The following is a 22604-nucleotide window of genomic DNA, read 5'->3' on the forward strand; positions in this document are numbered from 1 at the left end:
TTATGTATGAAAACCCGGGAAAAATGAACCAATGAACGAACATCTGAATATGATATTTCTGTTGCTTTCTCTTTCTCTTCCGTCACAATATGTAAACCCCAGCAAAAATGAGCCAATCAATGGGCATGCTCTGGAGTGCGGGTAACTAATACCCGCACTCCAGTTAACGCACTGTGCATGTATATGTATACGGTTTAACCCTGACACATTTTCAACAGAAAGGTCTCCAAACTATGATACAATATACATATGTATCACTTCTTGTCTAAATATCTGATAAAGTGATACCTCGCAAATCAATAGCATGACATAAAAATTGCACAGTATCATTGAGTATGTACATGATGGCCCTGAAATCGCTCTCCTTAATATAAAGCTTTCCATGACAAGAAACAAGTAATAATGGACGGACGAAAACCGATCACAAAAGCTCATCATTTCACTTTGTGACATGTGAGCTAAAACTGCAACATCCCTCACGCCACCTAGCACCGACTTGAGCGGAGCTCAATCTTTAAAACACTTAATGTTTTAGAATCAATGATCCCGGAGGACCAAAAAAAAATTTATCAACGCTTAATATACCGTGTATTATAAACAATCCTACTATTTACACGAATAAAAAACAAACAAAAGCAAAATTAACAACAACAACAAAACAAGGATGAATAGGTCAGTGACCAACGGTCTGTTCATCTTTCAGCTTACAAGGGGCACAATACTGTCGATACAACGTCAACGTTTCATAGACACATCGTATGTTATGAAAGTATAAATCTTGTAAATTTTCTACAAATGTTTATCTCCCTTATGATAAATTTGAATAATTAGATTAAGTTTATTCAGGGGCGTTAACAATTAATGCAAGCAACTGTACACGCATACTAGCACCGGTTTATGCAAATACATTTGAAAAATTCATTAGCGGTTCAAACAGAATTTTTTTAAAAAAGTATCCACAGAATCGTTAAGCGAAGAGCACGATACTTTCTATGTGACGTTTTTTAAATTGTCCACAATTCGGCAACAAAAATCACGGTTAATCTTGTTTGATTGTTAAGTGACTGATTTCCTCAAGTATAGACATGACACGTCGAATTTAGCCCAATAGGTAAAAAAAAGTATAACATTTTGTTTTTCTTTGGTTTGGTATAACTTTGGTTTTTCATCAATCTCATACATGTAAATAGGACACCAGTCTTACTAAAAGGCCAACTAGTTGTTAGAAATGCCATTTTTTCTTAATTATTTTGTTTTATATTTTTGGTTATCTTATTACGGTTTTAAAAAAAAAGAGTCATAGGTCAACTCGCTGAACCGTATACATGTATTGCTTCTATGATAACTATTCAGTGATATATGTTTCAGTAAAATTCCACTTTATTTGATTAATATCCTGTTATCTCGTTCTGTATATTACCCGATTCCAGGTCGATGTCTGCTCAAGGGTTTAAAAAATAACTTTCTATATCTCTCACAACTCGCTTTCCAACTTCAAACAATATCGTTGTAATAATTTGTTTAAGAACAGAAATTACATGAATCCACTTTTGACAAAAATAGTTATGTACATCTTTCGTTCATGTGCAATTTATTTTTGGAAATATTGGCATTGCAACGTTTGCAATAGCTCCCATCCAAATTTCCGTCAATTAGAGACGGTTTTCCAAGAAAGTTCTTCAATAAAGAATGATTGGAAAATGTCTTGTACGCATGTGTTTTAAGAAGCAGGACTTCAACATTACTTATATTATACATTTCACAAGCAGGGTATGATAGACTGTGAGGGTCGTGGTGATTCCTGTAATGTTTCTCAGGTGCTAGATGATTTCGCCAATCCGCTGACATTTGTAATCCACAACAAACCCGAAGAATATCCCAGTATCGCAAATATTCCACGACATGTGTCATATTTTCATCTGATAAACCAAAGAATTTTTGATATTCATATGCGATAAAATGACTTCCTTTTGAGACAAGATTAACATCTGCAATATATGGAATAGCTATACGCTTTTGTTTTAGTTTTCTCACTTGGTCTTGTTCTGGCTTTGTCAATGGACCTTTGGAAGTCATAAAAACCCAAGAACCAGTTGGTATGAAAGACAAACATTTATCGGGTATGCTGTGTACTTTTATAACTGTATACTTATTGTTTGTTTCAAACTTATTATAATAACAACCCACAGAATTCTTCTCATCCTCATGTAGAAAAGCCATCATTAAACACAATAAATAAAATTGTAACGTTGTCGCTGTACGAGGTTTGCCATACTGTACAATCAGATTTGGAACACGTTTGAAACAAAACTGAAAAATAAAAGAAATTTGTTCTAAAAATCAAACAATACCTTATTATAAAGGCCATTTGGGATCATAATATTTAATGTATGGATCCAAAAAGATTCCGTTTCTTCAAGAAGACATATGTATATTTCTATATTGCATCCTCTGTCTATCTTTCAGTCTTTTTATATGTAAAATACAGTTACATGTTTAAGGATTTTTTGTACAAAATATCAACGTTATACTTTGTGATTTGTGTTGGACAGAAAGCTAATACAAAAGTCGGTAAGGTAAGCTTTCATTCATAACTTTTTTATATTTAGTATTTTAATAGGATCAAATGTAGAGCCTGCTCATTCAAGGGAATAATCTAAATAAATTTGAGTTATACTTTAATTTGGGCAAAAATCAGTATTTTTTCAAGTATAACCGCTTGTTCGGACAACTATTTCATTTTACCACAAAATATTGATTTTCCCCCAAACAGCAATTCAATGTGTGATTAACACATATGATCGAGTGAGATGGCTCTACACTTTATCACATAAAAATAATGGAATAAAAAAAAGTTACTGTGGAAAAATAAGCCCTTATTAAATATGACATCACTTTTGGCTTTAATACCCAACGCAGTTCACAGAAGTAACGTGATATATTTTGTACATTTTAGAATAGGGAAATAGATAGTCATCTTCAACACATGATGCTTATTTGGTCAAAGGTTGTCACAATGTCAACGATGTAACGAACTTTCACATCGACGTGCGTCGTGCAGACCATACTGACAATTGGAGTTTAAATAATTACATGTATTATTGTGGTCTAATTTATGTAGAAATATACTGAACATATTCCTAGTCCTGTTGATGTTACATTGTACACGATAGCTTGTACGGTTTGTGGTCATATCTCATATGATTTCTAAGAGACTTCAGACCAGGCAGTAAGACCAATGTACGGGAACAACTGTCATAGATAAATTTTATATCGCCCGAAGATCGAGAGTTCTAGCTTTTTAGCATAGCAGGGGAGCGGGTAGAAATGCATTGTTTTAAATCTGAGATTTATATAAGGTACTAAAACTAAACTTACATAAAACTTTGAATAGGATTTAATTTAATTTAATAATTTTGTTTATGAATTAGGGTAAAGGTACGTGAAAATCAGATCTCAACATTCGCAATTAATATTCAATTTAAAACACTAGTATATATTTTGAACTATATTCAGAAAGAACAAACCTCGCACGTTCCGTTTTTCTCTGCTTCAGTTGTAATTCTTTTTTTCGCTTCTTTTTTATTTTCCAATAATCCAACACTTTGATTTTTCGTTTTTGAATTATAATTGAGAAATGTCCCATGACGAGCACCAAGTTTTGTAAGCAAACAAGTTATAAATATTAAAACGAATGTTATAGTGAGAAGGAAGACGTATGCTTTTGAAATTTCCATTAATTGCACTTTAACATCAGCGTGTCAAATATCTTTTCGATTTTACATTCATTCTATAAATTCATTATACACAGTTAACTTGTTTTTATAGCATTTGCTCCTCTTTACATATTATTTTCTCCTCATATCTCAATAAAAGTAAATAAACTAAATAATGATATGTCGGTTAAACAAGTTGTTTCATTGACCAGATGTAAGCGTTATTCCTAGCTTTTCGATTTTATTTATTTATTATTTTTATTTGTTATTTGTTTACGTCGCAGCAACACTGAAGAAACCACGCGACCATGCACGGACGCTCCTCGTCGATTTGTGACTAATTCGTGACCATGCTCAATCAACGACGTACGTCATCTGAAAATTAAACAATATTTTAGAGGATAATGATGTTGATGTATAGCCTATACCATGAAAACGCCAAAGAGAGAATCGGACTTCACGAACGACCAGCTACGAAGAAAAAAGTGTTAAAATACACTGTTCTTTGAATGCTTGTTGTTTTTTATGTAATTAAAGTTTCTGAACTTTAGAATGATCCCAGATGCAGAGGTTCAGCTTTATTTTGCAGTCGAGCGGGAGCTTTGTAGAGATTTTTTCATCATGGTTTCTTTCTAAAATACAATTATTACCAAGGAGACGGGACTAAGTTTTACCTTCAATTTGGTATCACTTTGTAGAAGACTATTAGAGAAAGTAACATTCTGATTTCAGAGAAGGGGACTTTGAAAAATGAAAATGTAATATCAATGGTAGGATACTACGTCATCACGCACCTGCAACACGATTTTGTTTTGTAAACATCCCATCAACTCGAAGGTAAAATATGTTTTTGTGCTTTTAAATAGTTAGAATATCAAAAGATAATGTAGTGCACCAAATATTGTCTTTTAGTCCATAACGTTTATAGTTTTCCCGCATAGTTTAGGACTTCCTGAAAATGGGATGAAGCTTGTTTTCTTCTATATGCTCCAGAAAGGACTCCGTTACAAATTTTATCCCATTTTCAGGCTCAAACCAAACAATTAAACTTTAAAAGTTTCTTCTTTTTTAAAAAAGAAATATCAAGTACTTAAGCGAATCTTTGGTGTGCTACATTATTTATTGATATTCTAACGATTTCTTAGAATAGAAATATATTTCAACTTCGAGTGGACAATTTTGTTAGTTTGTTTGTTTGGATTTTTACGGCACGTCAACACATAACTGGCCATATCGTGCCGAATGCTATAATATGCTTTAAATGTTATGTAATGTTTTGTAAATGACAATGAAAATGACTCAATTAGATCATTGAGTACAAGTATATCTGTTTCAAATAATCAATTATGATGTTTTTTTATGGCATTGTATTAAAAAGTTCTTTGAGTGAGTTTACACGATAAATCTATTACGGGCCTGTGAAAATCATGACATTCAAGAAGAAAATGGTTGACAGTAAAATTTTTATAACAAGCTACACAGAAAGGGGCATTGTCATTCGCGAGGAGATAAGAGTGGGTAATTTTAGTGTGTCCAATTCGGCATCGAAGAAGAACTCTTTGATCATGGCGGTTTGACAGAGATAGAGATGGTGACGCATCAAGCGATTGGTTTATATCGTTAAGTTTATTAAAAACGGCATTGTCCCGATTTGCTTTCCATTCAGATGATATTAGTTTGTTTATAGCCGGTCTAAAATCACAAGCGGGCATCAATAAGTCAGTTTGTTGAATATTTAATGATTGTCTAGCTAAAGCATTTACTTTGTCATTTCCTTGTATACCTACATGACTTGGAATCCAATATAATTTAACAGATTTTGTTTTAAGTACAAAGAAGAAAAACAGCCCGATTGGGAACATTTTCCAGGTGCGCGATGATGTAGTATCCTACCATGGAATATATATAAATAATGTATATATAGATATGTCTATGTAAATTTAAGTAACCTTGGCCCGAATTAAGTCATGATTTTAAAAATGTGGGCAAGTTTTTAGGCAGCGCCATTAACCTTGTAAGATTTAGGCTTTGTTTCAGAGTTCTTGATTTGAATAATTTGGCAAAGGTCTACTAGACATGACAACAAAATAGATAACTGTAATCTTTGTGGTTTTACAGAGGATAGATTGACTTTATGTGAATTTGAAAATAAAAGAGACCCATACGACTATAAGTTATTATATATACACCTGGAAATAAGTTAAGCACACCCCGGTTTTAATTGAAAGCACTGTCATGAGATGACAAGAAATAGTAATGTGATAAGTAGCAATCCCAAATTAGTAATCATAAACCGGTAAATTTGTCAGAGTAAATAATTCTTAACCACATTATTGAAGCATAAGCAGATGTGTTGTTCTTAACAAAAATGTGAGTGTTTATAAGTATGGTGTTTGTGCGTTTACAAAACGTTTATTGGCGGAAAATTTTGTTAAATGTTGACGATTTTGTAACCTAAAATGACATAATGTAACTAGTGTAATCGCCACGTGTCCAGATGATAACCTCGAACCTTCTCTTCATACTACCAGTAAGGGCGTCAATTGCGATTTTGAAGTAAATTATGCCATTCTTGATGCAGAACTTGTTCCAGTTGTTGTAGGTTGACTGCAGGTGGTTCGTACCATTGCCGAAATAAAATTTAAAATTTCAGTTGTGGTCATGTCAAAATGTAGGCAATATGCCGGATGTGAGAAGGGTTGAGGCTATAATCCGGGCAATGACAATGTACATCCGATCTATATTCATTTCCTACGAGTATATATTTAAAGTGAGAGAGGGTTACATTCACAGTAAAATTATAAAATCTGTAGAAAAATATCTGAAGCAAGAATTGAATCTTAAACGAGCGGTTCGTTTGTCATTGTCCAAATATAGACATTATGTCGAATCTTTTCTGCATGAATACGTTACTGAGAAAAAACAAGATAATAAAGATGACTGCGAAATCAGCAAAACGACGACAGCAGCGAGGACGGCGACGACGACGTCGATGATGATGAAATTAATTGAAAGTATCCGTCACAGAAAGTACAGTATAACATTTGCTCAATACTTTGTTTAGAGCATTGAATATTTGACATCAATGAGTACAGACGAAACTATGGACCAATTTCGTAAGAAGATTGAAACAAAATCAGCTATGAACATTTGTTTACCCTCCCGAAGAACGCAGTTAGGGCCAGGTATTATTCCACTAGCTTCCGGCAGTACGGTGAAAAGACTCAAACATTTAGGACAACCAAAGAATGGACGATTTTATATACGCCGGGTTCTACCAACTAATTACAACAAATAAACCCTGATCAATTAAGATGACCACAATAACATTCAACCAACTTCAGCAAATCACAAAACTTCCTTCAAAACAACACATTCTCTTCTCAGCAAAAAATAAACGTTATACACTATCAGTGTGTCTCTCCTAAATTGATGTAAAATCACTCAAAAAACTCGCATATTTAAATGTAGAAATTTAAACAGGATTATATATAAACTGTTCATTAGACGGCGTCTAGTAGATATGCATTTGGGGAACATTTTAGACTTGATTTTGTGCAATTTTCTTCTTGGTTTAACAAAATCACATTGTTTTCAAATTTTCTTATAAAAATAGCTTTTCTGATGTACACAGCTTTAAGGGATTAGAATAAACGTTTAACTGAAGTGATAATGCCATGTTTGAATATCATTTTCTTTTTATAATTATCTAATTTTATCTACCTTATAAAATAACGTGCCAATGAGCCAGTCTAAAGTCGATCGTTTTAGTCTAATGACGGGAAACAAATTCGGGCAGGGAACAAGAGGTATCATTAAAATACGCAACGGAGATTTTATTGGCGATACGGACACAGCGGGAATATTTTTTGAAAAACAGGCAAAACGTGTTCGACATGTAATTCATGAAAATAATTAACATTTAAGTTATAAAACAGATTAACTGATTGAAAAAAGTACGTTTATTATAAATGAATCACAAATATTTGCAATAGGTTATTTTGAAGGATTCTGTGACTGACGATTGTTCTCTTTCACCTTGACATGGAGAAAAAAGTGATAAGTGCTTCGGATATTCAACTGTAATAGAGAACGATTTTCAATTCAGATTTTGATCATTACCTGTGACTGTTCGCATCATTTGGCGGCGTCTTTGATATGCAGCATCAACATTTAACTTGTAAAATTTCTGTACAATACTCTATATTTACTGTCATCTCTATACTAGAGCAAACAATTGAATGTGCTCCCAGGAAATTGCACAAATTATGTATTATTATAATAAAATTTTTATCACAGTTTAATGATAAAGTTTATTAGAAAGGTTACATTTTAACATTTTTTACAAAAGCACACAATTTTAAAACATATGATTTAACACACATGCATTATTTGATGGTGTTTCAGTGTCTTAAACTTGTTGAAATATGATACACTTCGGTGTATCGCTGTAGGAAGACTTAAACTCGTTTATAAAGAATATATCTCCAGTAAAACCGTACGATTATTTTGACATTATCTATATAAATTATAAATCGGGAATTTGAGCGCTATCTATCTAAATGTCACGCACGCACACACACACACACACACGCACGCACGCACGCACGCCCGCCCGCCCGCACGCACGCACCAACACTTACACGCGCACACACATTAAGACTAAATGCTTACCTTCTGAGATTTATTAGCATGAAAATTTTAGGCTATGTTGATTCAAAAGTTGAAGTTTTTGCAGACTGTTGACCTTGTAATATCGTTGTATTGAAACTAAAGGTAAAACTACTGCTCGTATGCTAATGGCGTTGGTATTAACAAGTTCGGAATGATTTGAAATTGAGTTGAATTCATGACTGTTGTTAAGTTTCTCTTTGGCTGCAACTGAGAAAGAACATGATTACATGTTTTTAATATTGTTATAGTTATAATGAGTAACATATAATTGTATGTTATGCAAAAGAATAAGTATGATGGTTTATATATTTAGTAGGAGAATGAAATTATATTATACATTAAAAGTATGTTTAGGTAAAATATAAATAAAACGACTAATCCGTTGCGGGCTAGTCACTGTTCTCCCTTTAATCGCAATTTTAAGTGCAAATTTACCGGTATTTACTCATATCTGATAAAAGTAATTTGTTTCATTTGAGTTTGCTTAAAATAATTGAACACTCCATGTCATTGACCACTTTCCCATTCAATTTGCTTGAAATCAATGAGCAATGCAAAACAACGGACTAAAGATTGGAGACAATAATGAAAAAAAAATAATGATGGGGTGGGGGTGGGGGTGAAAGTTGCCATGACATTTTGGCTACGGACGGTTTACGCGCATTGTGTTTGAGATTAAAAAAAAAAACAATGTCTTTCAAACTTTAGTTGAAGACTTAACAATGGCAGAGGTAAGACTTTTTTAAACGTAGTAAAAATTGCGCCGAAATAATAATTTTGCACTTACCTGTTATGCTTAAGTACAGGTCCCTGATATTAATCCGTTTTGCAAAATATTAAATTAATAAATTCACTTTCAAAATATTATTTAAAAAATATTCCAACTCACTTCATTTACATTGAAATCAGAACTAAGATTAAAACTGGGTGCGGAACTGTAGTTAATTTAAATGGTTGAAAATGAATGATAAAGGTAAGATTACGATCCTGGCATCGTATGACAGAATTGTTACGCTCTGCGCACACACCGTATTGTCGTAGCCACATTTTTTTAGGACAGTTTAACTGATAAGAATTTAAGACTAGTCGCGTGGTAAATTGAAAATTAAGCAAAACGAATACTGAATAGGCGAATAATTTCACTCTTTTGTAATTGATAGGAGAGATAAACTTTTTGTTACTAATGTTTAAAAATAACCATTTTCACGCCCTGTGCACATTGCCATAGTAACATTCTACGGTGTCATATCTCAAAACAAGGATGAGGTCACTAACTTTATAAACGTAGTTAAGATATTATTTTACACTGACAGTGAAATATTAGATATTATATCGAAATAATATTAAAAACTAGGAGTGTTCTGTAATGTTTGAGTTTTGATTTGCTATTATGTTTTATTATCATTATATATAAACTGATATACTGAAGTGTAAGAATAGGTTAAAATCAGAAAAGGCTGAAGTTGGGAAATAGCTAGAGAGCCAGAGAAAGCTGAAGTAGCGGGGCAGGAGTAGGTTAAAGAGCCAGGGATGGTTGAAGTAGCAGGGTAGGAGTAGGTTAAAGAGTCAGAGGTGGCTGAAGTAGCAGGTAAGAGTAGGTTAAATAGTCAAAGATGGCTGAAGTAGCAGGGTAGGAGTAGGTTAAAGAGTCAGAGGTGGCTGAAGTAGCAGGTAAGAGTAGGTTAAAGAGTCAGAGATGGCTGAAGTAGTAGGGTAGGAGTAGATTAAAGAGTCAGAGGTGGCTTAAGTAGTAGGTAAGAGTAGGTTAAAGAGTCAGAGATGGCTGAAGTAGTAGGGTAGGAGTAGGGTAAAGAGTCAGAGGTGGCTGAAGTAGCAGGTAAGAGTAGGTTAAAGAGCCAGGGATGGTTGAAGTAGCAGGGAAGGAGTAGTTTAAAGAGTCAGGGGTGGCAGAAGTAGCAGGTAAGAGTATGTTAAAGAGTCAAAGATGGCTGAAGTAACAGGGTAGGAGTAGTTTAAAGAGCCAGGGGTGGCTGAAGTAGCAGTTTTTGCAGACTGTTGACCTTGTAATATCGTTGTATTGAAACTAAAGGTAAAACTACTGTTCGTATGCTAATGGTGTTGGTATTAACAAGTTCGGAATGATTTGAAATTGAGTTGAATTCATGACTGTTGTTAAGTTTCTCTTTGGCTGCAACTGAGAAAGAACATGATTACATGTTTTTAATATTGTTATAGTTATAATGAGTAACATATAATTGTATGTTATGCAAAAGAATAAGTATAATGGTTTATATATTTAGTAGGAGAATGAAATTATATTATACATTAAAAGTATGTTTAGGTAAAATATAAATAAAACGACTAATCCGTTGCGGGCTAGTCACTGTTCTCCCTTTAATCATGTTAATCGCAATTTTAAGTGCAAATTTACCGGTATTTACTCATATCTGATAAAAGTAATTTGTTTCATTTGAGTTTGCTTAAAATAATTGAACACTCCATGTCATTGACCACTTTCCCATTCAATTTGCTTGAAATCAATGAGCAATGCAAAACAACGGACTAAAGATTGGAGACAATAATGAAAAAAAAAATAATGATGGGGTGGGGGTGGGGGTGAAAGTTGCCATGACATTTTGGCTACGGACAGTTTACGCGCATTGTGTTTGAGATTTAAAAAAAAACAATGTCTTTCAAACTTTAGTTGAAGACTTAACAATGGCAGAGGTAAGACTTTTTTAAACGTACTAAAAATTGCGCCGAAATAATAATTTTGCACTTACCTGTTATGCTTAAGTACAGGTCCCTGATATTAATCCGTTTTGCAAAATATTAAATTAATAAATTTACTTTCAAAATATTATTCAAAAAAATATTCCAACTCACTTCATTTACATTGAAATCAGAACTAAGATTAAAACTGGGTGCGGAACTGTAGTTAATTTAAATGGTTGAAAATGAATGATAAAGGTAAGATTACGATCCTGGCATCGTATGACAGAATTGTTACGCTCTGCGCACACACCGTATTGTCGTAGCCACATTTTCATAGGACAGTTTAACTGATAAGAATTTAAGACTAGTCGCGTGGTAAATTGAAAATTAAGCAAAACGAATACTGAATAGGCGAATAATTTCACTCTTTTGTAATTGATAGGAGAGATAAACTTTTTGTTACTAATGTTTAAAAATAACCATTTTCACGCCCTTTGCACATTGCCATAGTAACATTCTACGGTGTTATATCTCAAAACAAGGATGAGGTCACTAACTTTACAAACGTAGTTAAGATATTATTTTACACTGACCGTGAAATATTAGATATTATATCGAAATAATATTAAAAACTAGGAGTGGTCTGTTATGTTTGAGTTTTGATTTGCTATTATGTTTTATTATCATTATATATACTGATATACTGAAGTGTAAGAATAGGTTAAAATCAGAAAAGGCTGAAGTTGGGAAATAGCTAGAGAGCCAGAGAAAGCTGAAGTAGCGGGGCAGGAGTAGGTTAAAGAGCCAGGAATGGTTGAAGTAGCAGGGTAGGAGTAGGTTAAAGAGTCAGAGGTGGCTGAAGTAGCAGGTAAGAGTAGGTTAAATAGTCAAAGATGGCTGAAGTAGCAGGGTAGGAGTAGGTTAAAGAGTCAGAGGTGGCTGAAGTAGCAGGTAAGAGTAGGTTAAAGAGCCAGGGATGGCTGAAGTAGCAGGGTAGGAGTAGTTTAAAGAGTCAGGGGTGGCAGAAGTAGCAGGTAAGAGTATGTTAAAGAGTCAAAGATGGCTGAAGTAGTAGGGTAGGAGTAGGTTAAAGAGCCAGGGGTGGCTGAAGTAGCAGGTAAGAGTAGGTTAAAGAGTCAAAGATGGTTGAAGTAGCAGGGTAAGGAGTAGTTTAAAGAGCCAGGGTTGGCTGAAGTAGCAGGTAAGAGTAGGTTAAAGAATCAGAGGTTGCTGAAGTAGCAGGTAAGAGTAGGATAAAGAGTCAGAGGTGGCTGAAGTAGCGGGGTAGGAGTAAGTTAAAGAGTCAGACATGACTAATGTATATGTCGCAGAGTAAGAGTAGGTTAAAGAGTCAGGGATGGCTTAAGTAGCAGGTAAGAGTGGGTTAAAGAGTCAGACATCACTGATGTAGCAGGGTAAGAGTAGGGAAAAGAGTCAGAGATGGCGAAAGTAACACGGTAGGTTTAGGCTAAAGATTCAGAGATGGCTATAGTAGCAGTGTAGGAGTAGGCTAACGAGTTAGAGATGGCTGAAATTTCAGGGTAGATGTAGGCTAAAGAGCCAGAGATGACTGAAGTAGCAGTGTAGGAGTAGGCTAAAGAGTTACGGATGGCTGAAATTTCAGGGTAGGTTTAGGCCTAAGAGCCAGAGATGGCTGAAGTAGCAGGGTAGGTGTAGGCTAAAAGGTCAAAGAGAACTGAAGTATCAAAATTGGCTAGAGTTTCGTAGCAGGTTGAAGTGTCAGACCCAGTTAATAAAAACAAGCACAAAAATAGTATTCAAATTATTTCAATTTTATTTTTTATTTTTATTTTTATTTTAAGTTATTCATTTGACTTCACTGAGGTTACCAAAACAACAAAATAATCACAATTATCTATTGAGAAAATCACGTGACAGGAGTCATGTGATTGTACCTTGGCATTATGCCACAAGATCAAGTATATATGACCATGTGATAAGCAGTATAAAAGGATGGCAAAATAGAGCGAAAACTAAACAAACGTAAGTGTATCTAATTTAGCTGAATTAAGATAGTAAAAATTTTATTAAAAAAAAACAACTTTTGATTAATCTCTTTATGCCTGGAATAAGTCAGATTAAGAAACAGACATTTAATGAAAAAAACTGACTAAAAATCTTTAATGAGAACACAAGATAGTGTTGGTTTATTTTTTTTGTAAAAAAATGCCTATTACATTTTTTATGATGTTGTATAAAAAAGCTTATTATAACTCATTTATAATACATATATTTTAATAATATGACCTGTTTTATTTGCACATAAAATGCTGATGAACACAGTTAGCTAAGTTTCCAAGGTGTTAAACACAGCATTATAAGTGTTGTTATATTGTATGTGTATCAAAATATTTATAATATCTTTTCTTTTAATTATTTCTTATTGTTAATGTTTTGAGAGAGAGAGAGAGAGAGAGAAAGAGAGGGGGAGAGGGAGAGAGAGAGAGAGAGAGAGAGAGAGAGAGAGAGAGAGAGGGGGGGAGAGAGAGAGCAACCAGATATGTGCCTGTATATGTAATCAATTCTGTGTCAAATATAACCTTAAGGCAGAACTTTTTTTACACATATAAAATCATAAAATGTATGTTCCGTAAGTTGCTTAAAAATAAAGAAAACAAAAAAGCAAATTTTTTAAGTAAATATTTTTCCATCCTTTTGTGTGTATTCAGTTAGGGTAAAAATTTTGCATAGATCAATGGGGGCAGCTGCTTCCTCTCTGATTCAGAAAAGTAAATGATAAAGCTTAATATTTATACCCCTAAATATCTTAAATGGACTTGTCTGTCTTTTAATCTGGACAAAACATTCATCTTTTTGGGGAGTGAAAATTCAAAATCTTTACTGACTGAATAACGAAAAGATATTTACTGACTAAATTGCGAATATTAACTGACTGAAAAGCGAGCACAGTTGACACTGATCAGATGGCACAGATGTATGGACCTGATCTTGGTCTGCGCTGGTCGTACCAGAGTTTACTTTATAATATAAATTGTAACCTGATTTTTATCGTCACATTTAGTCATGTGATCAAAAGAATGTGTAATAAGTTGCCATGTTAAATGATTAAAAAAACAAAAAAAACCAAACAAAACAAAACGGAATTCCTAAAGAATGTTCAAAACGACAAAATTGAAAAGGCTGGGTTTTAATTGAGCCTGTTTATTAGCGGTACTTGAAAGTGTAAGTTATCGTCCACGCAATAAGCACCGGCGAAGGCAGAATTCAACATTTAATCATGGTCATGGTGAATTTTTGAATTTAGAACCATCCACAGATCAAACTTTTACCAAGAAGCTCACCTCAAACAAAAACAAACAAACAAACAAACAAACAAAATAAAACAAACAAAACACCTTATAAAATATATCTAACAAACTTCCAGCGTTTGCAACATGTGATCTTCCAAATAATTCAGTATTATACTTAACAATATGTACAAGCGAGGTTTTACGCAGGCGTAAAATGACTGTGGAGGAATGGTCAGCTGTACACTGCATACTTTTAGAATAACCAAACAATTGCTACGTAGACGAATTTCTGTTTAGATCTGCGCAGTTGTTAAATAAAGAGGAAGCATAACGACACGAAATTCCATTACGTTATAATGAACTCGTTTTTACTGCGACATGACGGGTACCCTTAAATCTTGTCACATTGTGCCAGGAAGTCCAACAACCATAGTTTTTTAGCATAAATATAGACAAAGCTACCGTTTGTATATGTTTTTTTCCCAATGCTGGAACTTTTTTTTAATCTTATCCACATTAAATTGATATCTAAACTTTTCATCAAAAATTGAAAAAAAAAAAAAATTTGGCATAAATATGTATACATTGTATTAGTCTTAAATGCATAAAAATAAGAAACACACGTTTGACATCGCTTTACTATATAAATGGCGGCTATTAATGTTTTTGAAGCCGCACAGCAGTATCCAACTCATCTCCAAAGAAAAAAACAACCCTAAATATATATACATTCAAACTTCTTCAAAACAAACTTATTTCCTAGTTTCTAAAAGTAAACAAACGGATAGATTTAAAATTTCAGATTTTTTTACAATCCAATGCAACACCAATGCGTTTTGCTCCGTGTGAAACAGCTCCCCGTGAAACAGCTCCACTTCAAATTTACTGTTGCTATTTACAGATGAAACGTGTTTGCACATGATTTTATTTTATCATGGCTCCACGATATCAAATCTTGGTAAACTGCAGACAGTTACACAGTCCATTATTTGTATAAGGAGATAAGAAAACATGGTAAAAATGGTATGTAAAAAAAAATGTTTTGCAACAAAGCGAGTAATCTTAAATTGGCCCTTAAGTGTAAAGCTGATGAATGTGAATGTTTTTATATACTTTTGTTTTTATTGACGACTCGCAATGTTAATCGTGTCATTCATCAGTAAAATGTACATCTTTTCAATAGTTCTAAAAGACTCGGCTTAACCACTTAGAATCGATTGTCAACTCATATCAGACCACGACAAGTCGCTTTCCGCTTAAGAGTTGTTTCAAGAATTGTGTTAATTTCCTCTTGTTCATGGATCATCAAAACTTTATGTAAATATTAAATAAAACATGCCTATGCCTTTTTTGAAACGCAAAACATTATACGCATCTTTTATTAAAAGACAATTTAAATTTTGAAATATTGGCATTGCAACGATGGCAATAACTTCCATCCAAAATTCCGTCAACTAGTGACGGTTTTCCAAGAAAGTTCTTCCAATGAAGAATGACTGGAAAATGTCTTGTATGCATGTGATTTAAGAAAAGCAGGGCTTCAACAGTACTTTATTATACATTTCCACAAGCAGGTATGATAGACTGTGAGGGTCGTGGTGATTCCTGTAATTTTTCTTTGGTGCTAGATGATTGCGCCAATCCCCTGACATTTGTAATCCACAACAAACCCGAAGAATATCCCAGTATCGCAAATATTCCACGACATGTGTCATATTTTCATCTGATAAACCAAAGAATTCTTGATATTCATATGCGATAAAATGACTTCTTTTTGAGACAAGATTAACATCTGCAATATATGGAAAAGCTATTCGCTTTTGTTTCAATCTTCTCACTTGATCCTTGTTTTGGCTTTGTCAATGGACCTTTGGAAGTCATAAAAACCCAAGAACCAGAGGGTATGAAAGAAAACGCTTTATCGGGTATGCTGTTGTCGTTTTATAACTCTGTTACTTATTGTTTGTTTCAAACTTATTAAAATAACAACCAACAGAATTCTTCTCATCCTCATGTAGAAAAGCCATCATTAAACACAATAAATGAAATTGTAACGTTGTCGCTGTACGAGGTGTGCCGTACTGTACAATGAGATTTGGAACACGTTTGAAACAAAACTGAAAAATAAAAAAAATGTTCTAAAAACACAAATATAATTTACATAATTGCTAGTTACTACAAATCCAAATTACATACATCAGAAGTCCGTAATTCAGAAAAGTGATCTTGAAAGTCGCCTAACACAAAGTCCATGCTCCAAAGCAATAGTGTTTTTTTATTGTTTTGTGTGTACATAAAAATCAGCCCCTAGCACCGGCTTAAACAGAATTCAACATTTAAATATGATATCGCAAAATTTTGAATCTAGAAACTTTCGCAGATGTGTTCATAGGTAATAATCATGGAACCTTCAATGTGACACGTCCGTGCCATTCCATTAAAAAAGAGAGCTATTGTCCCCAAGTAATAGAAAGCGTGTGCTCTAAAGGAGAAAACAATCGGCGAAACAAAACAAAATGGAATTTTGAAAGGGAATCAGACGTTAGGAAGCCTGCATATAACAGATTAAGACGTCAAAAGACAAAGTTAACAAGAAAAATATTACATACATTCGCATGTTATATAGGTGCGACTGCATACTAACTTCTGTGAAGACTTTTATGCCTGCTGCATGAAAGGTGTTATGTAAAATGAACAAACATGTAATCAGATATTTTATATCTTTATTTTCATGGAATGTAATAAATCATGGATTTATTTGTAATATAAATCCGTGAATAAATGTATCATAATATTAAAGTTGTATGCCTTCAGATGAGAAAAATGATTTCAAGAAAAGAACAATGCACGACCAATTTACTACTTTAATACATTAAAACAAAATTACACATCTTCCACTGAACAGACCGTATGAAAATCTTGCAAACCCACAGAAATAGAAATATAAACAATAAAAACCCGTTTTTGCTCGAGTATTTCTTTGTTTTCTGAACTCGTAAAGGTGGTCACCAGTTTATAAAAAAGCTAACACGGACACGATCTTTTTTCTTTCTTTTTTATCTTACATTAACAGAGCATCATAAAAATCATAGTCACAGATTTGAGAAAGTATTATTTATTTACAAAAAACATCATTATTTGTTATCGATTGATCCAATAAAACACAAAAGATACCGTTTGTAAATATTTATTACAAATAGATATAAAAAGGCATTTCCTATCCTATACGACGATATACCATCAATACACATTAAGGTGTAAACTTGTTTCATGGTCATTAAAATTATGCCTTTAATCGGACATATATCAATTTTATTTACAAATAATTTGAAAAAACAATCCCAGAATCATTTAAAATAATTGAAATCATCGAAAATAATAACTGCATATAAATTGTAAATTTCTGTAATATGACAACTCATCCCCTAAAAAAACTTTATAGACTCAACCAAAACAAGCATCTGTTTCTTTACCTAATTATGTAGTTGCATGACCATGATTTGCAAACCAAATTTAAGTAAAAATAATACTATGACCAGATCTGTACAGAAAAGCAGGCAACATATCCTAAGAGTGATTCCTACTTATTCAAGTAGGAATATTGGAACCACCCAAATAAAAAAGCCGAATAGTTGAAACTAAAAAATACCACAAACACAACGAATGTACGGGACGACATTGACAACCTCCACACGGCACAAACAACGCTGATGGGACGATAAAATAGAGAAATAAGAATCCCTAAAGAAAGTCCAAAGCTGCAAAATTGAAAATGTTACAGGCTCGGTTTGATTGAGTTTTTTCTTCTTTGTCTATAGTGACAAAATCATGTGGAGTGTTAGAATTTGTGATTTGTGTGGGTCAGAAAGCTTATACAAAAAATCGATAAGGTAAGCATTCATTCACATCGTTTTGATATTCAATTTTTAAAAGGATAAAATGCAGAGCAATAATCTAAACTTGTTTTTGGGGCTATACTTTTATATGGTCAAAAAATTAGTATTTTTATTCAAAAAGTAAAACCGCGTGTTCGGACAATCATAAATTCACGCCGTTTCATTCTACCACAAAATATTGATTATTTCCCCAACCAGGCTAACTAACACCAGCGAGATGGCACATAAATATAATGGAATAAAAAATGTTACTGTGGAAAAACGTCTTTATATTATCACTTTACTTTTGGCTTTAATAACAAACACTGCTCATAAAAAGACACGTGTTATAGTGGCCGTGATCTATTTTGTACAAATGGTTCTAAGAATTTTAGAATAGGGAATGTAAAGTCAACTGCTTCACACGATGCTTATTTGGTCAAAGGTTGTCACAATGTCAACGACGTTACGAACTTTCACACCGACGTACGTCGTGCAGCTCATACTGACCATTATGTTTTGTGTGGAGTTCAAAGAATTATTATTGTGGTCTAATTTATGTTGAAATATACTGCACATATTCCAAATCATTTTGATGTTACTTTGTACACGGTAGATTGTACCTTTTGTGGTCTTATCTCATATGACTTCTAAGAGACATAAAGACCAGTAAGACCAACGTCTAGGATCAATTTTTATGGATAAATTTTATATCGCCCGAGGATCGAGGCTACACATCCGATGCTCTCCGGAGTGGAAAGAGAAGTGTAATGCTTAAAAGCTAATATTTAAATAAGGTACCAAAACTAAACTCACATGAAACTTTGAGAATAGGATTTAAAATAATAATTTTGTGTATCAATCGGGGTATTGGTACGTGTAAAAGTTAGATATAAACATCTGTACTTAATATTCATATTAAATGTAAATATTTAAATACTAGTATATATTATGAACTATATTTAGAAAAAAATCATACCGCGCACGTTCCGTTTTCTCTACTTCAGTTGTATTGCCTTTTTTCGCTTCTTTTTTATTTTCCAATAATCCAACACTTTGATTTTTCGTTTTTGAATTATAATTGAGAAATGTCTCATGACGAGCACCAAGTTTTGTAAGCAAACAAGTTATAAATATTAAAACGAATGTTATAGTGAAAAGGAAGACGTATGCTTTTGAAATTTCCATTAATTGCACTTAAACGTTAGCGTGTCAAAACTTTTTCCGATTTACATTCATTCTATAAATTCATTATACACAGTTAACTTGTTTCTTTAACATTTGCTCCTCTTTACATATTATTTGCTCCTCATTTCTCAATAATGATGTGTCAGTAAAGCAAGCTGTTTCATTGACCAAATGTACGCGTTATTTTATAAAATCTTTTCGATTTTATTTCATTTTTCATTTGTTCTTTGTTTTACGTCGCATCAACACAGTAGAAATTACTTGAACACGGACTCGCTTCATTGATTTGTGACTAATTCGTGACCTAGATACTAGTAAAATGCTCGTGCAACGACGTACGTCATCCTAAAATTAAACAACTTTTAGTGGATAATGCTGCTGATTGGATGAATTATTCTATAGCCTATACCTCATTGTATACACACCGGTCTCTCAAAAATCGTCCTGTGTCGTACTACGCATTACTCACCCCAAATGAGGGTAGAAATGACTCCGACACAAAGAGGTCCGCGTTGGGATGACGATTTTATTTTTGTAGGGATGACGATTTTATTTTATATAACACAATATATATTTTCAAGTGATTAAAATTGTTTACTGCTTCCAAGGGATCACAGTTTTCAAGATTTTAATATTGCATTTACAATTGATAGTTCGACTATTTATTCAAATATTCAAAACCACTTTCAGTTTTAAACTAACAATGGACGAAATACTATCACGCTTGTTGCACGAAATTGGGTTTGTGAAACCACTAAAGGATTGTCAGAAGAAGTGTTTGATGCATGTTCTGCGTAAATGATGTAATGGGTATTTTGCCAACAGGGTATGGAAAAAGTTTGATTTTTCAAGTGGCCCCATTTGCGTTAAAAATCAAGTATATCCGGTTTCTTCAGTTTGTTTAATTTTGACACCCATAAACAGCATCATGATGGACCAGATTAGTTCATTGAAGAAACAAGGCATAGATCACAGGAGCTTGAAATTCTATCAATAATTGCTCTAAAGTCTGATTAAAAAAACCCCATACATATGTATTAAAAACTATATAGGTATGGATTTTTTTAATCAGCCTTTTGAGCAATTATTGATAGAATTTCAAGCTCCTGAGAATAGATGCATGCTGATTGGATTTTGATTGTTCATGCCGCCATGTTAAAACTAGTGCGTTCTTATCATGCTTAGAGTGGTTTAACACATGTCAGTAAGATCGGTGTACACAATGGCCTATACATTGATAACGTTATAGAGTGAATCGAACTTCACGAACGACCAGCTACGAAGACAGTCATTGTTGAAGTGTTAAGATACACTGTTCTTTGAATGCGTGTTTTTTAAGTAATAAAAGTTTATGAACTTTAGAATGACCCCAGATGCAGAGGGTGCAGCTTTTACTTTGCAGTCGAGCGGGAGCTTTGTAGAGAATTTTCCATCATGGTTTCTTTCTAAAATACAATGACCCTGGGGACGGGGCTAAGTTTTATCTAACAACACAATTAAAATAACTTGACAGAAGTAAACGGGTTTCAAAGAAAACGACTTTGAAAAATGTAATACTTGTCTATGTAAACTTAAAGATCTTGTATGTTGTAATTAAGATTGTTACCACACTTAAGTGAAATTTAATATATGTATATAATTATGCTTCTAAAACAATTTTCAAACATCGAAGAGTATTTAAAATATGTACTGCAAATATTTGATCATATGTAATCATTAAAATATATGCATTCATTTCTTATTGAAAAATTTGACTTATACTATATGGAAAATAAATTTCTAATTACCTCCCTTTATTATGATGAAATATAAATTCGGTAATATCTCTAAAAATAATTCTATTTGGAACTTACAATACTAAAAAAATTTCATTTGAGCACTATATTTATGATATAATGCCGTAAAAAAGGAGTTACAGGATCTTTCATTTACTTTGGCCCGAAGTCAATGATTTTAAAAATTTGAGCATCGCCATTAATGGTGTAATTAATATTCAGGCTTTCTTCCAGAGTTATTGATTTGAATAATTTGGCAAAGGTCTACTAGACATTGCTACACAATAAATATCTCAACTCAAGTCTGTGTGGTTTCACAGAGGAAAGATTTGCTTTATGTGTGTTTGAAAATAAAAGAGACCCATAAGACAAGGCAGGGGCCATGACTTAAACAATTTTGGTGGAGGTCTACTCGACCATGCTTTTCACAAAATATATCAGCTTTAGGATTGGTGGTTCGAGGGAAGTTTTATTTATAGATGTGCATAATTTCGTTTTCAGAAAAGATATCATTTAAATGAAAAGTTACCGGCAATCGTGCACACGGACAAGCAGATAACCATCGGCTTATGAGCTTCATTCTGTCGTCCATAATCTACATTAAAAAGAAGAAAACCACATAAACCACTAGTTTAAGTTGACATTTTCAAACATTGCCACATTTAGATAACAAAAAGATTACAAAGATAATATAAGACTTTTCATTATAACCGAGCAAATAATAAATATGTTTAAACTATGAGTCATTATTTACATTGTAAACGCACTTGTTTCGTCTCTTTATATGTTCCATCTTTAATGATAATAAATTGATTTTGCTAGAATAGAATCAATTGCTTATTATCAATTAAGTCCATTTTCATGTCCAATTTTTTCGACAACTTTGTCCAGACATTCAAATCCTTTGCTGAAAATATGATTTGCTTAAAATATTTTTGAATTGAGTCGACAACCTTTATGTCATAGATTACATTACCCTAAACGCCAGTCGCTACATGTTTTCGTTGAATAAATGTTCGTCTTTGTCTCTGTAAAATTATTTTTATTGCCCTTTTCCTCTATTGTTTTTCCGTAGGTCATATCAAATAGCACAACATCTTTGGTTAAATGCTATTGCTAAATTTCAAATTCGCCGCTAATAAGCATTCGCTTTTGAATTGAGAAAAAGATGGTTCAAGTCACAGTTTTTTTTGATTATCTGAAGAATAAACATCTTAAGTAGTGCATTCTTATCATTTAACAGACCAATTAAACCCAGGTCCAGAAGTCATAGCAGAGTCAACGAGCCTACTTGTTTCGTTTGCGTTGAGACATTCGCTTACAATTTCTTTAATATTGTCGCACCATCTATCATTTCCTTAAAGCGTCTGGATATCCGAACACTGAAGAAAAACTGGAGTCGTTCCCTATTTTATACCTCTCAACGAC

At 33.3% G+C, this 22604-nt stretch overlaps 1 protein-coding gene across 2 annotated transcripts; it reads right to left on the reverse strand.

The window, feature by feature from the left end:
• Nucleotides 1-39: 39 nt before the first annotated feature.
• Nucleotides 40-9422, reverse strand: LOC132756788 (uncharacterized). 2 transcript variants are annotated; one of them, XM_060747924.1, is made up of 4 exons: nt 9178-9422; nt 8391-8597; nt 3528-4091; nt 40-2310 (listed from the first exon to the last, which is right to left on the reverse strand). In XM_060747924.1, the coding sequence occupies exons 3-4, from the start codon at nt 3735-3737 to the stop codon at nt 1564-1566; spliced, it is 957 nt and encodes a 318-aa protein (XP_060603907.1). In that variant the 5' UTR covers nt 3738-4091; nt 8391-8597; nt 9178-9422; the 3' UTR covers nt 40-1563. The 2 variants fall into 2 exon arrangements, with proteins under 2 accessions (XP_060603907.1, XP_060603908.1); XM_060747925.1 differs by lacking the exon at nt 8391-8597.
• Nucleotides 9423-22604: the final 13182 nt, after the last annotated feature.

Source organism: Ruditapes philippinarum, unplaced genomic scaffold, assembly GCF_026571515.1.
Source record: "Ruditapes philippinarum isolate M1 unplaced genomic scaffold, ASM2657151v2 ctg14381_1_1_1_1, whole genome shotgun sequence".
NCBI classification, from domain to species: Eukaryota; Metazoa; Mollusca; class Bivalvia; order Venerida; family Veneridae; genus Ruditapes; species Ruditapes philippinarum.

What these genes read in the sequence shown, in the direction of transcription:
- LOC132756788 (XM_060747925.1), bottom strand. Translation starts at nt 3,737, where the DNA reads ATGGAAATTTCAAAAGCATACGTCTTCCTTCTCACTATAACATTCGTT. An exon ending in AGAAAAACGGAACGTGCGAG is followed by an intron (nt 2,311 to 3,527) that starts GTTTGTTCTTTC and finishes TTTATTTTTCAG; the next exon opens with TTTTGTTTCAAACGTGTTCC.